The sequence below is a fragment of the Columba livia genome, chromosome W (genome assembly GCF_036013475.1).
Source record: "Columba livia isolate bColLiv1 breed racing homer chromosome W, bColLiv1.pat.W.v2, whole genome shotgun sequence".
NCBI classification, from domain to species: domain Eukaryota; kingdom Metazoa; phylum Chordata; class Aves; order Columbiformes; family Columbidae; genus Columba; species Columba livia.
The window spans coordinates 19,998,437-20,021,945 of record NC_088641.1 but is presented as its reverse complement, the minus strand read 5'-3'; the positions used below and the strand labels follow the sequence as shown (position 1 = coordinate 20,021,945).

The following is a 23,509-nucleotide window of genomic DNA, read 5'->3' as shown; positions in this document are numbered from 1 at the left end:
AGGCAGCTAAACCTGTGAAAGTAGCGCTGAAGGAAGGTGCTGAACCGGTACGATTAAGACAGTACCCATTGAAATTGGAAGCCAGATTAGGAATAGTATCTTTAATTGAGAAATTTTTGAAATATGGAATTCTAGAAGAATGTGAATCAGAATACAATACTCCAATTTTTCCAGTAAAGAAACCTGATGGTAACTATCGACTAGTCCAAGACTTATGAGCAATAAACCAGATCACTAAGGACATACATCCAGTAGTTGCAAATCCGTATACCTTGTTAACATCTGTGAAAGAGAAATATAAATGGTTTACAGTACTTGATTTAAAAGTTGCCTTCTTCTGCATACCCCTTGACCAGGAAAGCAAAAAGCTATTCGCTTTTGAATGGGAGAACCCACACAACGGGAGAAAAGCCCAATTAACCTGGACACGCCTTCCACAAGGATTTAAGAATAGTCCAACTATCTTCGGAAATCAACTAGCCAAAGAACTTGAGGAGTGGGCTACGAGAGGCTATATCGGAATTCCTCGACAATGGTACTTGTTGCTGCAATATGTGGATGATATTCTGATTGCTGCTGAGACCCAAGAACTTTGCATTCAGGTAACAATTGAAATATTGAATCAATTAGGAATGAATGGATATAAAGTGTCAAAAAATAAAGCTCAGATTGCATCCACAACTGTGATCTATCTAGGATGCGAGCTTTCTCAAGGACAGCGAAGACTAGGTATAAACCGTGTACATGCTATCTGTGCGATCTCAGAACCGCGTAACTTACATGAATTAAGATCTTTTCTAGGAATGGCAGGATGGTGCAGGCTCTGGATCATGGACTATGGACTTATTGCCAAACCTTTATACGAGGCACAGAAGAATAAGACCTTGGTGTGGGAAAGACCACAACAAGAAGCTTTTCAAAAATTGAAACAGGCCTTAATGCAAGCGCCTGCTTTGGGCCTACCTGATCTGAGTAAAGACTTTCAGTTATTTGTACATGAACGACAGAGACTTGCTCTAGGGGTATTAACCCAACGGCTGGGATCTTGGAAAAGGCCCGTCGGTTATTTCTCTAAACAACTTGACCCGGTAAGTGCTGGATGGCCGGCGTGCTTGCGGGCGGTGGCTGCTACCGTGATATTAATTCAGGAAGTCCGGAAACTGACTATGGGGAAAAGGATCGAAGTGTTTGTATCCCATATGGTGACTACTGTATTGGAACAAAAGGGGGGCCATTGGCTTTCCCCAAGTAGGATGATGAAATATCAGGCAATTTTAACAGAGCAGGATGATGTTATCCTAAAAACAACTAACCTAATGAATCCAGCTGTGTTTTTAAGCGCAGAGACTGAAGAAGAAAATCTGGAACATGATTGTGTGGAGGTCATTGAATATACCCACGCAAGCCGACCTGACCTGAAAGATACCCCATTGGAGAAGACGGATTGGGAGCTTTTTTACTGACGGCAGTAGTTTTGTGGAAAGCGGAGTGCGGTATGCAGGATACGCGATTACTACTGCCAAAACAGTAATTGAAGCTAAATCCCTACCACCAAACACATCAGCACAGAAAGCTGAGTTGATAGCCCTAACTAGGGCATTAGAGCTCAGTGAGGACAAAAGGGTCAATATTTGGACTGACTCAAAATATGCATTTGGGGTTGTTCATGTACATGGAGCTCTTTGGAAAGAGCGTGGACTACTCTCCTCCCAAGGAACAAACATCAAGTACCAAAAAGAAATATTGAACTTGATTAATGCCATTCAAAAGCCATCACTGGTTGCCATCATGCACTGTAAAGCTCATCAGAGTGGGACATCGAAAATTATTGAAGGAAACCGACTTGCTGATCAAACAGCCCGATCAGTGGCACGACGAGTCTGGATGATGGTGGGTCTTGTCTCCCAAAAGGTAAGAGCAATTGATTTATTACCTACACCTTCAGAGGCACCTGAATATTCTACAGAAGATGAGAAATTGGCAAGACTAGTAAAAGCCGTCAAGGATAATTCTGGATGGTATGTAACCACGAACGGACAAATTGTGGTGCCAATCACAATTATGAGAGGGATACTTCAGGCGGAGCACCAGAAGTGTCATTGGGGTGCAGAAGCGTTGGTAACTTATCTAAGAAAACAAATTATCTCGGTCCAGATGTTAACAATGGCAAAATCTATCACAGCTAAGTGTGAAATTTGCTTGAGAAATAATCCTTTAGTTAAAAGGAAAGTAGATATGGGAAAAATTAGGACAGGTGTACAACCAGGGGATTGTTGGCAAATAGATTATGTGGAACTCCCCAAAACTCGAGGATTCAGATATCTGTTAGTTGGGGTATGCACCTTTTCAGGATGGCCAGAAGCCTTCCCTTGTCGCACCAACCAGGCACAAGAAACTGTAAAATGGTTACTGAAGGAAATAATTCCTAGATTTGGAGTACCATTGGGAATATCATCTGATAGGGGACCGCATTTTGTTGCTCAAGTGGTAAAGGAAGTCGGTAGATGTTTGGGAATTAAATGGGAATTACACACCCCGTGGAGACCCCAGTCTAGTGGCCAGGCGGAGAAAATGAATCAGACGTTAAAACGACAACTTAGCAAAATTTGCGAAGAAGCAAAATTTAATGGCCCCAGGCCTTACCAATAGCGTTATTGCGAATTAGGATTAAACCTAGGAGTGGAATGTCGGTAAGCCCATACGAAATTCTGTATGGCAAACCATATGAAGCACCTGATCCGAATCCAAGTATACATGTAAAAGGTAATCAGGATGTGTACAATTATGTGTTGTCTCTCGGCAGGACATTGAATCGACTCAGATCCGTATTAGTGTGGAATCGCCCACTAGCACTTGAGAATCCGGTACATGATATAGAACCTGGAGACATGGTGTATATAAAGACTTGGAGAGAAGATCCTTTAAAAGAACGTTGGGACGGACCTTATCAAGTACTTTTAACTACATTTACTGCAATTAAGGTTGCTGAAATAGACTCCTGGATACATTACACCCGAGTGAAGAAAGTCCCAAAACTGTGGCAATCACGATTAGTGGGTCCAGCCACACTTAAAATCACAATGCAGGATGTCTAACTTTTGTTACCGTTTTGTTTTTATAGTAGTTTATGTACCCAGACTGTATGCCACACTGATTTGCAAAGTCACTGGAGAACAATTATGTAAAACACGAAGGGCTATAGGAGATAGTGACAATACTCAAATGCCACAAGTAGTACAGAGTGTACAGAATCAGGCAGAGAATCTGATGATAGGACTAATTCGAGATTTTGCACAAACCCAAAATGTCAGTAGCATCACTGCTTGTCTTCCCATCCCGAAATCAGCCGAAGACCCAGTACAGTGGGGAATAATATCTACGACCTTACCAGAAGCAAATAAGACTGGTAAGATAGTGTGTGAGTCCCATACTAAAATAGAGCAAGTACCAATCGAACAACGGACAAAAGAGCTCGTTAAGAACGCCATGATAAAAAGAGGTGACTGCTTAAAGTTGCCAGGAGTAAAATTTGTAAAGATAGGACGATTTCATAATATTGGGTATTGCATGTATGAAAAGTGGACCACCAAAACAGTATATGAAAAGGTTGAGCGAGCCTATTAGGAATGTAAAGATCAGGATAATCAGAACATAACTGAATCATGGAATAACATGTGGACGTTGAGTATAGTACAGCAATATCAATATAGTGAAGCATTTCCATGGTGTATACGATGGACCAATGTAACAAGAGGAGTAACAGTACCGTGGTGGAATTGCTCTCGAGTAATGACCTGCCAGACAGATGTGAAAGAAATACCTCTGTCCATCATTAAAGTTGCAGTAATCGCATCGCAGGTTGCATTTGTCAGAAACAATTGGATCCAAAGGAAGCAATCAAAATAGGCATTGATGGAGATAAGATAGATTGTAGAGGAACTATAGGTAGTGTGGGACATTTGGTTTGGGCCTTAAGTGATGGAACTTGGACAATACATTTACCAATAGCAGGACCTGTAAAGGAGGTTACTTTGGGGTTACCAACCCTATGTCCCATTTGGAAGAGGTCACCCCTGAAGAATAGGCAAGAACTCCTACAAGTTAGGCAAAGCGAGAGATAGATGAAGATGATGTGTGGCACGAGCCATCGGGTAGTGTTAAATTCGGCTGGGCATTAGAATCTTTCTTTGCACCAATCGCAGCCTATAGAAACAGAGAAATGATTGACAGATTAATTGGACAGATGAATCGATTGGCAAGGGTAACCAAAAAGGGTTTTCGAGAATTCAATATACAATTGCAAGCTACGACCAAAATGACTTTGCAGAACAGAATGGCACTTGACATAATGTTGCTAAAAGAAAATGGGGTTTGTGAATATTTAAAAGATAGGGTTGATCATTGCTGCATTCATATCCCAAACGTAACCTCTGAAGTGGAAAAGGATATTTCCCAATTAACCCAAACAGAAGAAGAACTGCAAGCGGAAAAACAAGATGTAGAGCAGAGCTGGGTTGGGGCCTTGCTAGGCAAATTGAACCTGAACCTGGGAGGATGGGTACATTCGTTATTGGAGAGTTTATTTTTGCTTGCCATTATAGTTGCTCTTTTCTTTTGCTTTATGCTTGTATTAAGCATCAAATAAGTCAATCAAACGCAAGGAACGACCGCATCTTTACTGTTCTTAGCAGATCCACTTTTGACAACCCTCCAGCTTATAAGGAAAAATAATGTAGTGAAAATGCATTGTCTAGGAATAGAAAAGCATTTTCAAAGGGGGGAAATGTTATAGTTGAATTGAATTTTGTGGGCTGTGTTTTGATTCTGTAGACCATATCCAAGATTCTTAGCTTTGATACTGTATCCAGGTTCAGAGTGTGCATTCAAGCATGATTTTATATAATCATACCCCATTCTTAAAATTGACATAGCTTTATGACATATTCTTTAGAACAGGTAACTTCAACCATACCCTATTCTTAAGACTGATATAGATTTAAGACATATTCTTTAAAACAGGTAACTTAGAAATAACTGATAAACATGCGAATGTTACTTAGCATTGCTTAGATAGATAATTTGTGTTAGAATAGGTGTGGGATATGCTAATGGTTGTCAAGAATTGTAATGCATATGTATGTGATCAAATTGTATAAATATGGTGTAGTCTGAATCAGTGGCTGAAGCCAGCTTTGGGTGCGAACCCCTGGTTTCCCAGCGCTGAAATAAAGCACCGCATATAACTGCACCTGTGGTTATGTGTCTTGAATGCTAACAATTGGATATCATCTATGTTCACGAGCTGTCCATGCACTGGAGTCTCACTGCTGATAGGTCTGTTGATTTATGTCATGTTGAGGCCTTGTTATTTTAGAAATGCTTCTCTCCCACAGCAGGTCCTGTTTTCAGCATTTGAGTTGGCCTTGAAATTCCTGGCTGGTTCAGTAACAAATCTCCATCTAACAGAAACCCCTCCACAGAAGAATATGGTTTTGAGATGTTCTAAAATGGTTTTGTGTTCTACTTTTGCATATCTTGGCTTTTTGCTTCATCAGCGAACCTATGCTTCCTGAAACAATGGAATGTAATTTGTATCTGTGTATTATAATACCAAAGAGTTAGATTTATTATTAATTTCCGTTTTTGCAAGCTTGTCAAAATCTGGCCTCCAAACTTGAACACTGAATGTGTTATTTTGTTAAAATGTTAAGGAGTATCATCTGTCCTAGCTTTTGTAATGTTTTATAGTCTTCTGTGTGGTAAATTTTATGATCTTTTGTATAGTGGTTCAAATGCCACATGATATATATTTAGAAAAGTTCCAAAAATCTTTGGAACAATGGTTCCTTTGTTAGTAACAGAACCAGTTTTACAAAATGTTCCTGAAAGGATGAATCAGTTTTGTAAACTGTCCCTGAAAGGATGTTCAAGCATATCGTGTTCGAGTATACTCTTATCTTAACAACCTAGCTTTTATCTTAGCCTAAATACGCATAGAGTGAGGAGAAGTACATGCAGTATCTCCCGAGGTTGAGCAAGTCAGCAGTTATCCAGCTATAGAAGTAGTACGCCTGTGCAGTACCCAAAGGTGAAAGGGACAGAAGTGATGAAGACTACTTACTTCATCCTGAAGACCCCCTGAAAGACCACCAGAGGACACTGCACATGATCAAAATAGTTCCAAGATGTTGCAATCGATGTTGCAATCAATGTTGAGTAACTGTTACGTATCTTAATGAATATATGAATATGTATGTGAATGGACTGTATAAATACTGTGTAACTTAAACTGACCAGCGAAGCCAGCTTTGGGTGCAAACCCCTGGTTTTCCAGCGCTGAAATAAAGCACCGCATATAACTACTCCTGTGGTTATGTGTCCTGATTGCTAACACCTTTTCCAGTGGATTTAATTAGAAAAAAATAGATGGAAACAACCCTGTGTGGCAGTTGCACACCCCCCTGATATCTGGATCCTTCAATGGGACAGTTGATGGCTCTTTTAGTGCCTTTTGTGCCCCACTGTGCCTGTCCCCATGTACACACCTAGAGTGGTACCAAGGTGCTGATAGTCACATCCTCCCTTACCCCGGGGCAAGGTGACTTCACCTCCACCAGCTGGTGGGGCAGGAGAGGTGGGACCCTCAGTTAATTGACAGGGTCATTAACAAAGGAGATGCTCAGAGTAGCTGTGAAGCTTCTGGACTATGTTGTAATGCCCACAGCCACATCTGACCAGGCTATAAAATGGGGTCCCCACCTAAGACCCCTCTTTGAATGGTCTTCTCAGAGCAGTGCGTCTGTGAACTGGAGCCCTCTCCTTAGACTGGGATGCTGTCTAAGGAGACTTCCTGGGAATGAGAGCACCTCACCTCCTTGTTTGGGTGAGCAGTTATTTATTGGATGTATCCTTGAATGAGTCCTTGCCCAACCCAGGCAAGCGAGAGTCCTTGCCTTGCAAGTATAAGCCCCTGCCTAACCCAGGCGAGTGATTATTTCTTGTGGGTAACCTGGATTCAGAGGGCTCTGGTTTTGTTTCTTGTGATTGTGTGTATGCATGCTGTGGATCCCCATTATTTTTATGTTGTTGTACCCCAATAATATCTTCAACTTATATCCGAACCTGTATTTTTTGTTGTCGGAGTGCTAACTAATTGTATAAACCCTGTTTCTAGTCGGTTTATTGGCTACGCTTTTCCAGCTAGAATAAAGTCTGTTTTGGAACTTGTTCTCTGCCTAAAACTGACTTTGGGGTGCCTCTGTGACAGGGATGTAGCAAATTTATAGCATGACCCTGACTTTCAGTGAATCAATTGTGAACTGTGTATTGCTTGGATCTCCAAGGTGTTCCTCTTCTGTACTTTCCCAGCAAGAGGGGTATCGGTCTGTGCCTGCCCTCAAACTCTGGCTTCCCTGCTGATCCTTGCAGCAGGACAGGGCAGTTGCCTAGATGTGTTGGGGTACAGGCTCCTTGGTACATGCTGCTGTATTCGGATATTTGGTTTCGTTGTCATCACTTAAAAGAATGAATCCTGTCTGCAATTGCTAACCTAAAGATAGGAAAATCCTTTCAGTTTTAGGTCGGTCTGCTCATATAACAGAGTGACTTGCAAAACACCTAATCATGAACTACAGACACTACTGACCTTGCAGCCCATTTTGAAGCCCCCACAATTAGTTGAGTCCTGCTTTAACACATCTCGAGACTGTTGGATAAAGTGTCCTTTAGCTGAATGTTGCTCATTATACGCTAAAAGGATTATGTAATGCAATATGCAAATGTGTAACCAATTGGCTCTTTAGGGCTGCCCTGATTAGTGATAAGATTTTGTATATAATGCCTTTTACTTTTCTTCCTGGCATGCTGGCTTTATTCCAGCATCCAGACTTGCACAACTCTGTAAATAAATATCTAATCTCTGTGTGCTAATTTGGCTCATCTGTATGCATACTGGGTAAAGAACCCTGGTTTTAGGACAACAGCTTGAGAGAGAATACTATAAACTTTTGGGGGCTCCAAAAACAGACAAGCTTAAGAGAGGAAGGGGAAAAAAAATAAAACCAAGAACTTACAGCTGCAACACTGAAACTAAAGTTGTGAAAGAAGAATAAAATATAGAGGTGTGCTCCATCTTGTTGGCATGAATATCCCTCGCTTAGGATCCTTAATGTACACCACAGCAGATGAAGCTGAGAGAACAGTTAAATTTGCAGTAGGCTGTCTTCAATGTTGCTTGCTGCAATCGGACTATTTCTCTAGAACCCAGTTTCAAAAATAGCCTGTGGAATATCTTACAGACAGTCATCTTGAATTACTGGAACGACCTTGACCAATATAGAATGAGAAACCAGAATGTGGTACAATGTGGTAGCCAAACTGCCAGAGCACATGCAAGATTAAGTAAACCAATCGCAAGATAACTTTAAGCGTGTGAACAACTGGCAAAAGCCAATTAAAACAGAAAGTTAAACACGTGTACAACAGATACTAACTATAAATGTAAGTGCCTTGCCGAAATAAAAGGTCTTTTGGTTCACCCGCACTGAGAGTCCATGCCGTTAATCCCTCAAATGGTGTCCCCGACGTGATAGGGTCGAAAAAGTGCTGAAGTGAGCATCTGGAGGGACTCCAGACGAATGATCATCTCGACAGCCAGACTGATCAAGAAACAAAGAAACAGAAGAGAAAGAGAAAGAGAAAGAGAAAGAGAAAGAGAAAGAGAAAGAGAAAGAGAAAGAGAAAGAGAAAGAGAAAGAGAAAGAGAAAGAGAAAGAGAAAGAGAAAGAGAAAGAGAAGAAAGAGAATCGCACCTGGGTAACCACTGTATCACGAATACAGGTGAGCGGCTGGATAGTTAAATATGGGATCTAATTTTTTGTAGAAGCAGCAGCTATAGTGAAACTATTTTTGCTACTACTTTATTGCCACCTTTTGTTACTGTAATAAATAACTTACGCTTTTTCTATGGATAAAAAAAACATTTAATCCAATTTCTTGTATTCCTTAAACACGTGTTCATTAGAGCATAAGCAAAACAGCACTGGGTGCGCGGGGGATTCACTCCGCCCAACACGCACACCTTTAAACAATAAGAAGTGTGCTTAAATACAGTAAGGTATTACATATTCATAATGACCCCAGGAACGCCTATACATATTCATAACCTTTCCCCGCTTCTGATTAAAATGAGTCTCAGATAACCATTTCCATAGACCCTCCCCTGTTGCGCCTGCGCAGTGCCACTTGGTGAATTTGAGGAGGGGTCTTTGGGGGTCTTTGGATGAAGGCTCCTTCAGCTTCATCACAGTGAACTTTTTACCTTTGGCTCATTATGTTGAATTGACTGGGACCCAAGCTGCCAAGTTGAATGAAACCAGACTGGCGCCCCCTTTTGCTGTAAATCTTCGTTATCTTGTCTCCTCAAGTTTACAGCTAGGTGCAGTAAAACTTCTTATCTTGGCATTCGATGGGGTTCTGTTCTTCTTAACATAAAGCTCTAAACTAAGCATTTATTGTGTGACTAAGCCTTAAAGTGTTAGCTTGTTAGTAGGCACCCCTTATAAGTTTAGTTAACCCTTAAAATGTTAGTTCCTTCTATCAATATAACTTCATAAGCAAGTTTCATAACTTTTTACATAGAACTTAACCACCTTTCTCCAGGTTCAGAGCCCGTGCCTCATTTGGTTATATCTGTAAACATTAAACATCTTAGCACGAATCACAACTGCATTTTTCACAACTCCCCCGTTTTCTTTTTATCCTATTGATTCGTGCTTTGGCCTCAAAGTTAGCTAGTACTTGCCTAGCGGCGGCTAGGTCCAGTTTGGTGTTATCTTTTAAAATCATCAATTTATACCCTGTTCCTTTTGTTGCCATTTCAGGATCTATAGGCATGGCTGAGATTTGCATGCCTTGGACTACTGAATGTATTAACCGAATAAAGCACGGGATCATACATGGTACAAACAGTAAACCAAGAAATGCACATACTATCATGAACCCTATTTTCTTCCACCAGGCTCCCCCAAATAAGTCATCCCACCAATGGCTAGTAAGTATAGAATTCCATTTCTGTACTGGTACATGTGCCACCCGTTTTATCTCCTCTGCTATTTTCATTATAGCTTCCCCATTATCATCTATTTCCAAACAACACTCAGAAGTATTCCATTTCCCACAGACACCCCCCTCTTCAGCTAAAAGATAATCTAAGGCTACCTGATTTTGGTACACTGCAGCCCTGGTCTGAGACAATTGTCTTGCTATAAGATTCAGTGCCTCAGCTGTCCGGTTGCTTATTATTTCAACCACTGCTTGCAACCGGATAATTCGGTTTAGCATATATATTGGGGTACGGTATCCCCAGCTTCCATCTTGGGCCCAGGTGGCTGGATCATAGTATTCAATTATCCTCTTCGCAGGCCATTCATCATCTTTCCAAGTTTGTGTTCCTCCTATGGGGACATTTATTAAACCCCTCTTCTCTCTGTTTAAAGTTTCGTACAGAGGTTTCCCCAGATGACTCCCTTTTTCCTTTGGTAAGAGGAAAAATGCTGGTTGAATTATCCCTATTGTACAAGACCCTCTCCATTTGGGCATTAATTCATTATAAGCTCTATTCCCACATATCCAAAATAATCCATCGGGAGCTTTCCATGGTTCGTTTACATCGGTAGAGCCAGGATTCTGCCAATATCTCCTTAAATCCCCAATTTCCTCAAAAGGATTTGCTTTGCTTCAATTCTTCCAGCATATCGTTTCATTTCCCAGGCTACAATTTCGAGACCAATATCCATTAGGTGGACCTGGCCACCAAGTGGGAGGAATAGAGGTTTTTGATGAATTTACTCGTAACACTAACTTACAAGGGGTTTGCCCAACGTATTCAGTAAAATCCAGTTTACCATCATCCCTTGATATGCATATCTGCCCTATTATTAAGTGACTTAATACCCATCCTTCTGGTCTTTTTTCCCGAGTTACATGAGTTCTGTTTCATACCAGTAATCCTTCTGGGCTTACACTCTCTCCTCTCCAAGGCCACTGTTCTGCCATTTGAGACCCCCCACATATCCAGCATGATGTGACATTTAACTCCCGGGCTATCTTTTCCATAAGATCTATAAACAGGTTTTTCCCCACTGTTGGTTTTTCCCCACTGTTTCCCCTTATCTTTTTTCCTTATTTCTTCATACCAATCACTATTTTTCGGTACCAATTTCTGTTTCTCTTGCCTCCTTTTCAATTCCTGAGTGGCATTCTTAACTAACTCCTCCTTATACTGATCTTGTACTCCCCCTCCATCTGAATAGCCCCACATACCAGCTTGTGTAAAACAGATATTCTGTTCTCCTCTAGGGCAGGAGACAAAGCCTACACCGAGTCCACCTTTCCCTAGGTTAGTTGCTACCCATAACTTCTGCCCTTGGATTTCACATTTTTCCAATTTTGTTCTGTCATAACACCCAGAATTAACATGAGTGTGATAATTGAGAACATATTGTGTCAGTCGTCCTATTCTCACGTGCTCATAGCATTTGGTACAGGGATTGGCCAGGCTAAGTTGGGAACAATAAGTCACCACTCCTAGCAAGAGGATCAGGTCCATGTTTCTACACCCTCTGCCTCTCTGGCCTACCAGGTTGCAGCTGGCAGCCGAGTTCGTCATCTTCTCGGCAGCAAGGGTAGTGTCCCCGCCTTTCCTGTTTTTGCAGTTAGGTGGTGACTTTTTATCGTATTCCAAACTCTCGGCCTTCACTCCCCAGGAGCAACAGGACAACATGGGCCTCTATTCTTCCTATCACTGGTGGACTCTCTAAGTTACCATCCACTCCTTTAGTAAGTACCTCCCATCATTCTTCACTTTTTTTTTTTTTTTTTTTTTTTTTTTAATATTCCTCCAGTGGCCGCTAGAATTCCCAATCTAACTTTGGTTTAAATGTTTATTACACAATTCTGTTAGCAAGTTCCCTTTGTGGATATGCTTATATCACAGTCCATTACAACCTAAACACCAAATACAAATAATAGAATTACATATATGACTTAGTTCAACATGCTTAATTATTAAACCATTCTTATTTTCCTTTATACTGGACATTCATATTAACAATACTGATAGTAGTTACATCACCGATCCCGTGTTAATTTCAATTTCAACTCCCCCGGTCCTTGAGTTACTTTCCAGGTTCTTTCTTCCGTCAGGGGTCCTTTAACTCGAGATGTGTGTGTCCATCCTTTCTCTGCAGTCCGAACAGCTGTTTCTGTAGTTAACAGAACAAGAAAAGGCCTCTCCCATCGTGGAGTTAGAGTATCTTCTTTCCAGGTTTTAATTAGTACTTTATCCCCAGGTAGTATTTTATGAATCGGAAACCCTAAAGGGGGAGTCTGATTTAAAATTCCTTTCTCTCTTAGTTCAGTTTGATTTTTGTTTACTGTAATCACATAATGTTGGAAAGATAAATCTTCAATTTCAGGAGAGGATGTAGGCATCCACTTAGTAAACGGCATGCCATACAACATTTCATAAGAGGAAAGGCCAGTGTCCGAATTAGGCATTGTCCTTATGTTCAGTAAAGCTAAAGGCAAGCACTTTATCCAAGATAATTGAGTTTCAATCATCAGTTTAGATAGTTGTTGTTTCAGAGTCTGATTCATTCTCTCTACCCTTCCGGAGCTCTGAGGATGCCATGGAGTATGATATTCCCAGGCTATGCCTAAAGCAGATACTACAGCCTTTAGTATTTTGGATGTAAAATGCGTTCCCTGATCTGAATCAATGGCCAGAATCATCCCAAACCTGGGGATGATTTGTTCTAACAATATCTTGGCCACAAACGGAGCATTAGCTCTTGCTGCTGGGAAGGCTTCAACCCAGTATGTTAACTGATCCACTATAACTAGCAGATATTTGTGCCGTCCCACTTTTGGAAGTTCTGTATAATCCACTTGGATCCTTTCAAAAGGTCTATACGCAGTTTTTCTTCCCCCTGCTTGAGCCCTCCTCATGTTTCCTTTATTTATCTTTTGACAAGTCATGCACCCGTGGGTGATTTGTTTCGCTAGTTCAAATATCCCAAAACACCCAAAATATTTAAGAAATTGATCACACAATGCTCGGGTTCCCCAATGAGTTCTCTGATGCAACTGGTGTAAAATTACCCTAGCATAACTTTTTGGAACCATTTCTCTATTATCTGGTAATACCCACTTATTATTTTTAAGTTGTGCTCCTATCTTTTCTAATTCTTGCATTTCTTTTGGAGTGAACGACTTCTCCCCCATACTTTCTGATCCTTCTTTCAAAGGCTGTAAGACAACTGGTTTTAAAGGTAGCACTGCTGCTTTCCTGGCTTCTTGGTCAGCAAAATTATTTCCTCTAATTCTTAACCCTGTTCCTCTCTGATGTCCCCTTACATGAACCACTGCTATCGCTGAGGGCTCTCTCAGGGCTTGCAACACTCTGATTATTAACTCTTGGTGTACTAGCCCCTTTCCTTGAGTGTTAACAAGCCCTCTCTCTTCCCAAAGCTTTCCAAATGTGTGCACCACTCCGTAAGCATATTTGGAATCTGTATATATGGTACCTTCTTTCCCTCTTAAAAGTTCTAATGCTCGATATAGAGCAAAAAGCTCACAAGCCTGCGCCGACCACGCAGGGCTTAAAGATCCTGACTCGAGAACGCTCATAGTTTTTCCATTTACTATCGCATACCCCGATTTTCGTTTCCCGTCTACCACCCTTGAAGACCCATCAATAAAATACTTTTCTCCTTTTGTTAATTCCTCTTCTTCTAAATCAGGCCTGATTTTAGTCTGTAATTCTATCACCTGCACACAATCATGTTTAGGAGATTCAGCTACATTCCCAAATAGGAATTGTGCTGGATTCCTAGCTCCCGTTGTTTTCAGCTCTAAGTGAGGAGAGCTCAGGAGAATGGTCTCATATTTCAGCATCCTACTATCTGTTAACCATTTCTCTGCTTTCTGTTGTAAGATCCCTCTTACATCATGTGGGGTATAAACAGTTAATTCCCCCCTGAATGTTACTTTCTTAGCTTCCTCTACCAACAAAGCTACTGCCACTAAAGCCTGTAAGCATGTGGGCCATCCTCGGCTTACAGGATCTAATAATTCTGAGAAATACCCTACAGGTTTCTTGCTCCCTGCCCAGTCTTGGGTCAATACTCCATATGCAGTTTGGTTAGTTGTTTCTACAAAAAGCTGAAATGGTCTCCCTACATCAGGTAAACTTAAAACAGGGGCTGTCATCAGAGAGTTTTTTAATATTCTCAAACATTCTTCATCTTCGCCACTCCATTTGAGTGAGTTCATTACTAGTTTCTCATATAAAAATTTTACTTTCTCGCTATAGCCTTCTATCCACTGTCTGCAATATCCTAATAGTCCCAGCAATTGCCTGACTTCTCGCTTACTTCTTGGCGCCGGCAAAGCTATAATCCCTGACACTCGGTCTGGGTCTAACTTCTTCTGCCCTTTCGCTAGCCAGTGCCCTAAATATTTTACTTCTGGCTCTACGAACTGAACTTGCTTTTTGAAACTTTCAGTCCTTTTTCCCCCAAAAAATTGAGTAATCTAATAGTCCCTGTTCGCACTGCTTCTTCTTCCTTTCCAGCAACTAATAAATCATCTACATATTGTATGAGTTTCACCCCCAAAGGCAATTCAAATTCTAACAATAATTTTTCCAGCGCTTGTCCGAACAGGTTGGGAGATTCAGTGAATCCCTGGGGCAGCACAGTCCACCTTAACTGTTGCTTTCTCCCCGTGTCAGGGTCCTCCCACTCAAATGCAAAATAATTTCTACTGTTTTCATCTAGAGGACAAGCCCAGAACGCATCCTTTAGGTCCACTACACTATACCAAATATTTTCAGGAGATATCTGATTTAATAACGTATACGGGTTTGCCACTACGGGAAATCGGGTTTTAGTTCGCTGGTTTACTGCTCTTAAATCTTGAACAAGTCTGTATGTCCCGTCTGCCTTTTGGACTGGCAGGATTGGGGTATTATGAGGAGACATACACGGCTCTAAAGTGCCATGTTTTAGCAAACTTTCTATTACAGGTTTTAATCCCTTTCTTCCTTCCAGGGGAATAGGATATTGGCGCACACGAATTGGAGTATCCGGGTCTACTACTTCTATCCTTATAGGTTCTATTTCTAATTTCCCCACGGTTTCAGGGGCTGACCACACAGCAGGATTGATCTCTGTTTCATCATTCGGGGTTAAAGTATAAATCTTTACTTTCAACTCTCCCTGCTCAACCCCTATGGTCAGCCCTAAAGCTACAATCAAGTCCCTCCCCAGCAAATTATTCTCAGCTTCAGAAACTAACAATAAATCATTAAGGCAAATCTGTTTTTCTGATTCTATTTCTACATCACATAAAACAGGGACCTTGAAGGGTTCTCCCTTTGCACCAACTACAAAAGCAGTTTTTCTACTTAATGTGCATCCTTTAGGAAGCTGCTGTACTGTGGATCTTTCTGCTCCCGTGTCTACTAAAAATGTTATTTCTTCACGATAGGGGCCTATTTTAAGTTTTATCAAGGGCTCGTTAGTCGCTTTGGCCCCTAACAAATAGAGCCCCTGACACCCCTATTCATCCTCTTTAAACATTTTCTCATCTTCCTCCCTTTTTGAACACACCCGCTGTATATGCCCCCTTTTCCCACAATAATAACAAGTAGGAATGCTTTCCCGTGGACCTGTGTTAACTGATATCCTGTTTACTGGGGCTGACCTTCCATATGGTCTATTCCTAGGCATCCAGTTTATTTGGGCTGTTCTCCCTCGCTGTGAATTCTGTTCTTCCCTAAGTGGCGTGTTATCTTCCTTTTTCTGGCACTCCCTCACTGCAGCTACTAAGACTTTTGCTTTTGCCCTTTGTTTTTCCTCATCCCTTCTCACATACACCTTCTGTGCTTCCCTCAGAAGCTCCTGTAACCCCTTGTCTTGCCAATCATCTATCTTTTCTAATTTCTTTCTTATGTCCCCCCAAGATTTAGCTACAAACTGGGTTTTCAATAATGCGGCACCCACAGGGGATTCGGGATCTAATCCTGAGTACATCTGTATACTCTTTCTAAGTCTTTCCAGCCAATCTGTGGGGGATTCATCCTGCCTTTGGTACTCATTAAAGGCTTTATTAATATTTTGTCCTCAAGGGACTGCCTCTCGGATACCTTGTATAACCATTTCCCTTAAATCTATCATATTTTGTCTCCCTTGTGGGTCCTGGGAATTCCAATTAGGTCTCTGTGTTGGCCATTTTAGGTCCCCCTGGGGTCCTTGCTGGTGTCTCCTTTCCCAATCTCGCATACCTGCCACTCGAATCATTTCCCTTTCTTCTGCGGTAAATAAAATACTCAAAATAGACTGGAGTTCCTCCCAGGTATAAATATTGGGGCCTAAAAATTGGTCCAGGCCCTCTGACACACTTATTGGATCATCTAATAATTTCCCCATATCCTTTTTGAAATTCCTGACATCTCCAGTGTTTAAGGGCGCCGTTACAAACTCTATGCCCCCTGCATTACCCCCCATAGGCACTTCTCTAAGAGGGTATAACTTCCCTTCACACTCACCCTCTAACTCCTCCTGACTCATAGTTTTACTCCTTGTCCTGCTTGAAGGGGGGGAGGAAGGGGGGGCTGGAGCCATGGGAGTGGTAGAGATATTTTCAGCAGGAGATGGGGGTTGCCCGTGATACGGCGGAGGTAAAGCCTCTAATGGGTCCCAGGAACCTTTCTCATCCTCTTTTTTCTTGAGAGCATACAATCCTATTGTTTTTGTACTACCCCTCCAGCAAGCAGCATAATCCATTTCCTCCTGACTAAAAGGTTCTTTACCATTTACGTATAAATTTAGAACCTGACACGTCCAGTCATCAAAAGTTCCAAAAATAGGCCAGTATACGTGATCAGGTCTAATTTCCTTCTTAGTCCATTCTACCATACAATACTGAATCATTTTCTCTTTACTCTTACATTGAGTAAACTTCTCCTCATCCCAAAATTCTAGCATTACCCCCAAGGGACTGTCTGGGGGTATCTCTGGTAGGTCACTCCCCTTCGACCTCTTGGGCCTCCCTCCCCTGGGATCCCGAAAACCTAGGGCCTTATTTTTTCCCTAGCCCATCCCAAATGGTGCTCCTTTCACTCTTTTGTGCTTTCGCTTCGTCCCTTCAGTGGCCAAGTCCCTCGCGGGAAATTGGAAACGCACGTAGAAGGAGTCCGCACTCGCTCCGTAACTACGTTACGTCTCACACATTCAGCACACAAGCACCAATAACACCACCCGACCCGGCAGTACTCACAGTCCGCTGTTCCTGCTGGGGTCTTCGTGCACGTTAAATTACGGGTGTACTGCAGTAATCCTCAGGGAGCTCATTTCTTTTGCTTATGCTTTAATTTTGTATAGCGTTGGTAGCTTTCTGCATACCCAAGTCCAAGGGCCACTATTAAAGTGGGGCGCCCCCCTTGAACCTGGGATAGCACAAAACCATCCAAGGCTATCACGTCGGGGTCACCAATTGTAATAAATAACTTACGCTTTTTCTATGGATAAAAAAAACATTTAATCCAATTTCTTGTATTCCTTAAACACGTGTTCATTAGAGCATAAGCAAAACAGAGCTGGGTGCGCGGGGGATTCGCTCCGCCCAACACGCACACCTTTAAACAATAAGAAGTGTGCTTAAATACAGTAAGGTATTACATATTCATAATGACCCCAGGAACGCCTATACATATTCATAACCTTTCCCCGCTTCTGATTAAAATGAGTCTCAGATAACCATTTCCATAGACCCTCCCCTGTTGCGCCTGCGCAGTGCCACTTGGTGAATTTGAGGAGGGGTCTTTGGGGGTCTTTGGATGAAGGCTCCTTCAGCTTCATCACAGTGAACTTTTTACCTTTGGCTCATTATGTTGAATTGACTGGGACCCAAGCTGCCAAGTTGAATGAAACCAGACTGGTGCCCCCTTTTGCTGTAAATCTTCGTTATCTTGTCTCCTCAAGTTTACAGCTAGGTGCAGTAAAACTTCTTATCTTGGCATTCGATGGGGTTCTGTTCTTCTTAACATAAAGCTCTAAACTAAGCATTTATTGTGTGACTAAGCCTTAAAGTGTTAGCTTGTTAGTAGGCACCCCTTATAAGTTTAGTTAACCCTTAAAATGTTAGTTCCTTCTATCAATATAACTTCATAAGCAAGTTTCATAATTTTTACATAGAACTTAACCACCTTTCTCCAGGTTCAGAGCCCGTGCCTCATTTGGTTATATCTGTAAACATTAAACATCTTAGCACGAATCACAACTGCATTTTTCACATTACCAACCCCGTAGTGAAAAAGGAGCCCACTGTCCCTAGAGCTCTGCCGTTCCATTCAGAGCATGATTTTGATACTGAGCATTGTTCCTTGGATAAAGAAATATGGAAATAATCCAATCACAGGAGAAAAACTAGATGCCAAATCACTTAAAAAGCTGAATTTTGCTAAAAACAGTGAAGGTAAATGTAATAAGTGATGGTCAAAACTGTTAATGTTGAACAAATCGAGTAGGATTCAATTGTATTATGCATATTGTTGTAAGCAGTAACTGCGCTTGTGCAAGTTTGATTATGTTTTGTAGAACCTTGTAGTAGTAGTTAAGCCAATGCCTGGATTGCCTGGATGGTGCCACAGACAACAGGACTCCCGGATGGTGCTACAGATAACAGAGCGCCCGGATGGTGCAACAGATAACAAAGTTCCAGAGACAGAAATTCCCAGCGTGTGAACGAGCTTATAACATATATAAGCACACACGAAAAGTTGAGTGGTGTGCCTGTTGGCGGAACTGAGCTTCCCCCGGTCACCCAGCGCTGTTTTGCCTAATTACCGCTTGCTAAATAAAATCGATTGGCTCAAAATCGATTTATTGGCTCTTATTTATAACAAATTTTGTTGCCGTGACTCGGATTAAGGATCTCTGGGAGGGACTCCTAAACTTCAGGGAGGCGCCCCGTCCCGTTTTCAGACGGCCCTGGAGTGGACGGAGGATCGCCCTGAAACCTTAACCTCCGAACCCTAAATTTAGGTAATTAGGCAAAAGATTTGAACCCCGTAAACCTTTGTGCATGAAGAACCGGACGAAGACCCCGGGGAGGGTAAGTATAGAAAGCAATTCCGTTCGGTTGGGGTGGGTATCCTGGAGTGTGCATGAACGAGACGCCCCCCCACTTGGGGAGGAAGCGAGTGAGTGTGGACCCTGCCGTAAGGCAGGGCGGGACTCTCTAGTAGTGTGGTTCTCATTGCCCGCGAGGGCGTGAGCCACGAACGAGGGGTGCGTGTGTGTGTGAAAGAAGACACTCCGGAAGATGGGACAGAGGAAGAGCAAGCCTTCTGGGGAAGGGACCCAAGGAGAGGTTACCGGATATTCCCCGAGATTCCCCATTGGGCCTTATGCTCAAGAATTGGGAAGGTGCAGCTTGCACGCGAAACAAAGGTAGGGAAAAAATGGTTTATTATTGCATGCATGTCTGGGGAAACCAGCAGATTAGACCAGATCATTTATTTTGGCCAATTTTTGGTTCATTTGAAGATTGGATTTGTCAGTCCCTAAATTTTTATGTAAATGAAAAGGAGCCCTTTGATCCTGAGGAGAGCGAATATGCGCGTTGTTGGCTACCTCCTGCGACTCGCGCTGGGATTTTTACCATAGACGAAAAAAAAAATCTGGCTGCAAAAAGAGGGCTCCCGAGGAACCTCCACCCCCTCCCCCTCCCTATGATCCCCCGCCAGTAGCGAATCCAAGGCCCTCCTCTCCCCCTATGCCTTCGGCTTCTGAGGAGGATTCCGATTCTTCGGGGTCAGTTAGGGGAACCCGAAGACTCACGAAGAGTCAAGCTAGGCAGCAAACGACATCAGGGGCAGGACAGCAAGCATCATCAGAAACAGGGCTATACCCATTACAAGAAATAGCGATGGGAGGTCCACAACCCGGGGTGGGATTTGTGTCAGTGCCTCTAAATTCGGGGGATGTAAGAGAATTTAAGAAGGAAATGGGGAATTTGTTATAAGATCCCTTAGGACTTTCGGAAAGGGTAGATCAGTTTTTAGGACCTAATTTATATACCTGGGATGAACTGCAAGCTATTTTAGGGATACTATTTACCTCAGAAGAGCGGGAAATGATTCGGAGGGCTGGGATGAGAGTTTGGGACCAGCAACACCAACAAGGGCCGGGTGCTGACATTAAGTGGCCCCAGCAGCGCCCTAACTGGGATAATCAAAACCCGGAACACAGGGGCCATATGGGAGATCTCCGCACTATAATCGTCCAAGGGATTAAGGAATCTGTCCCTCGAGGGCAGAACATAAATAAAGCCTTTAATGAACAACAAAAGAAAGATGAGACTCCCACAGAATGGTTAGAAAGACTAAGAAAGAGCTTGCAGCTTTATTCCGGGATAGACCCTATGACACCGGTCGGGCAAGCTCTTTTAAAAACACAGTGTGTGGCGAAGTCATGGCCGGATATTAGAAAGAAGTTAGAAAAGTTGAAAGACTGGCAAGAGAAAGGGTTGGATGAGTTGCTAAGGGAAGCACAGAAGGTTTATGTGAGAAGGGAGGAAGAGACTCAGAAGAGGCAAGCTAAAATTTTAGTAGCGGCAGTTCGAGAGGGACAGAGGACGGCTCCACAGAAGGGAGGGCCACCACGCATAGGTGGGAATGGGCCACCTCAGGGAAGTCAAGTCGGACTGAAGGATTTGAAGGAAATCGAATGTTTTTACTGTCAGAGGAAGGGACATATGCGAAGGAGCTGTAGGAAACGTATACAGGATGAGAAAATATATTTTGCTGAGTAGGGGTGTCAGGGGCTCTATTTGCTGGGGACTTCTAAAACAACAGAGCCCTTGATAAAATTGAAATTAGGTCCCCAGCACCAGGAGATGGAATTCCTGGTAGATTCAGGGGCAGAAAGATCTACTGTCCAAACTGTACCCTGGGGATGCACTCCATCCTTGGAGAAAGTACAAGTAATAGGAGCAAAAGGAGAACCCTTTTCTATACCCATAATTAAAGGAGTAGAAGTAGAATCCCCATCCCGGATAGGGGTAGGGTCCTTTATTAGTATCTGAAGCTGAATATAACCTATTAGGAAGGGATTTAATCGTCGAATTGGGAATTAGTTTGGAGGTAAAAGATCGAGAATTGAAAGTAAAACTGTACGCTTTAACAACCGAAGACGAAGCTAAGATCAATCCTGAAGTATGGTACACTCCCGAGTCGGTTGGAAAATTAGATATTCCACCGATTACAGTGACAATAACGGATCCGGAAGTACCGATACATGTTAAACAATACCCTATATCACAGGATGGGAGACGCGGGCTGCAACCAATAATTGATCGATTGTTACAACAAGGGTTACTAGAACCATGTATGTCGCCCCACAATACCCCCATCTTACCTGTAAAGAAATCAGATGGGTCCTATCGTCTAGTACAAGACCTCCGTGAAGTAAATAAAAGAACAGTAACTAGATTTCCGGTAGTGGCCAACCCTTATAAGCTATTAAGCCAAGTGTCCCCAGAATTGACCTGGTATAGTGTAATAGACCTAAAGGATGCTTTCTGGGCCTGTCCTTTGAGAAAAGAATGTCGTGACTATTTTGTCTTTGAGTGGGAGAACCCTGATACCCATCGGAAGCAACAACTTAGATGGACGGTTCTTCCACAGGGATTTACTGAATCTCCAAACCTCTTTGGGCAGGCCCTGGAACAAGTCTTGGAGAATTTTGAACTGGAACCTGGAGTAGTTTTAGTACAATATGTAGATGACCTACTAATAGCTGGAAAAAGCCAAGATAGTGTGCGAAGCACCAGCATTAAGTTATTAAATTTCTTGAGTCTAAAGGGTTTAAAGGTATCAAGATCTAAACTGCAATTTACCGAGGAAGAGGTAAAATATTTAGGGCACTGGTTGAGCAAAGGGACTAAGAGACTAGATCCAGATCGAGTAAATGCTATTTTATCCCTCCAGCCTCCCAAGAATAAAAGGCAGGTGCGACAACTTTTAGGTCTTTTTGGCTACTGTAGACAATGGATTGAAAATTACAGTAACAAGGTTAAGTTCTTATATCAGAAGTTAGTGGGGGAAGGTCTGATGAAATGGAGTACAGAAGATGATAAACAATTAGAAAACTTAAAAGCTGATTTAGTAAATGCCCCAGTACTGAGTCTGGTGGATGCCCGAAGACCTTTTTACTTATTTGTTAACACGGAGGGTGGAACGGCCTTTGGGGTCCTAACGCAAGAATGGGCAGGTAAAAAGAAACCCGTAGGATATTATTCCAAATTATTAGATCCAGTTAGTCGCGGTTGGCCTACCTGTTTACAGGCCATAGTTGCTACTGCTCTCCTAGTTGAAGAAGCTGGAAAAATAACTATGGGAGGGGAATTAAAGGTATACACACCTCATAATGTACGAGGGGTATTGCAGCAGAAAGCTGACAAATGGATTACGGATGCTAGGTTATTGAAATATGAAGGGATCCTATTGCACTCTCCTAAGTTAGAGCTTGAGACCACTAACTTGCAGAATCCAGCCCAATTTTTGTATGGGGAACCGAGCGAATCTCTTTCCCATGATTGTATCAGGGTAATAGAATATCAAGTCAAAATAAGAGAGGATTTAGAAGAAGAGGAGTTGCTATGTGGAGAAAAACTGTTTGTAGATGGATCATCGCGGGTAGTGGACAGAAAGAGGAAATCAGGATACGCCATAATAGATGGAAATAGCTGGACAACTAAGGAGTCAGGTCCCCTTAACTCAGGATGGTCGGCGCAGGCTTGTGAGCTGTTCGCAGTATTGAGGGCGTTACAGTTGTTAAAAGATAAGAGAGGAACAATATTTATAGATTCTAAATATGCATTTGGGGTGGTTCACACGTTCGGAAAAATTTGGGAAGAGAGGGGACTAATGAATTCTCAGGGTAAAGGATTAATACATGAGACCTTAATAAAGCAAACTTTGGAGGCATTAAGAGGGCCCAAACAAATCGCGGTAGTTTATGTAAAGGGCCATCGGAAGGGAACCTCCACGCAAATAAGAGGGAATAATTTAGCAGATGAGGAAGCTAAGAAAGCTGCCTTACTGGTAATAAAAGCAGTTGAACAGGACTCTGTACAAACTAGGTATGCTATGAGATTTACAAATCAGGAAAAGGAGAAATTGGGGCAAATGGGAGTAGTCGAACAAGAGGGGAAGTGGTGGCTACCAGATGAGAGGGAAATGCTCCCGAAAGGAGTAGCTTGGCGAGTTTTAAGAGAATTTCATAGGCAAACCCATTGGGGAGTACAGGCCCTGGTAGATCAGTTCGCTAATAAATATATGACCCTGGGAGTGTATGATTTAGCAAAAAGAATCGTTGGAGAATGTTTAACCTGTCAAAGGATAAATAAACAGTGTCTTAGGGAAAGAGTCCCTGGGGGG

General features: G+C 42.3%; 1 protein-coding gene across 1 annotated transcript; it reads left to right on the top strand.

Annotated features, from left to right (window-relative positions):
* Positions 1–346: 346 nt before the first annotated feature.
* Positions 347–2,857, top strand: LOC135577010 (uncharacterized). Its single transcript, XM_065044450.1, is given in 3 exon segments — positions 347–1,439; positions 1,441–2,118; positions 2,804–2,857. Coding segments are annotated over 3 exon segments (1,539 nt in total). The 5' UTR covers positions 347–632.
* The last annotated feature ends 20,652 nt before the right edge of the window (positions 2,858–23,509 follow it).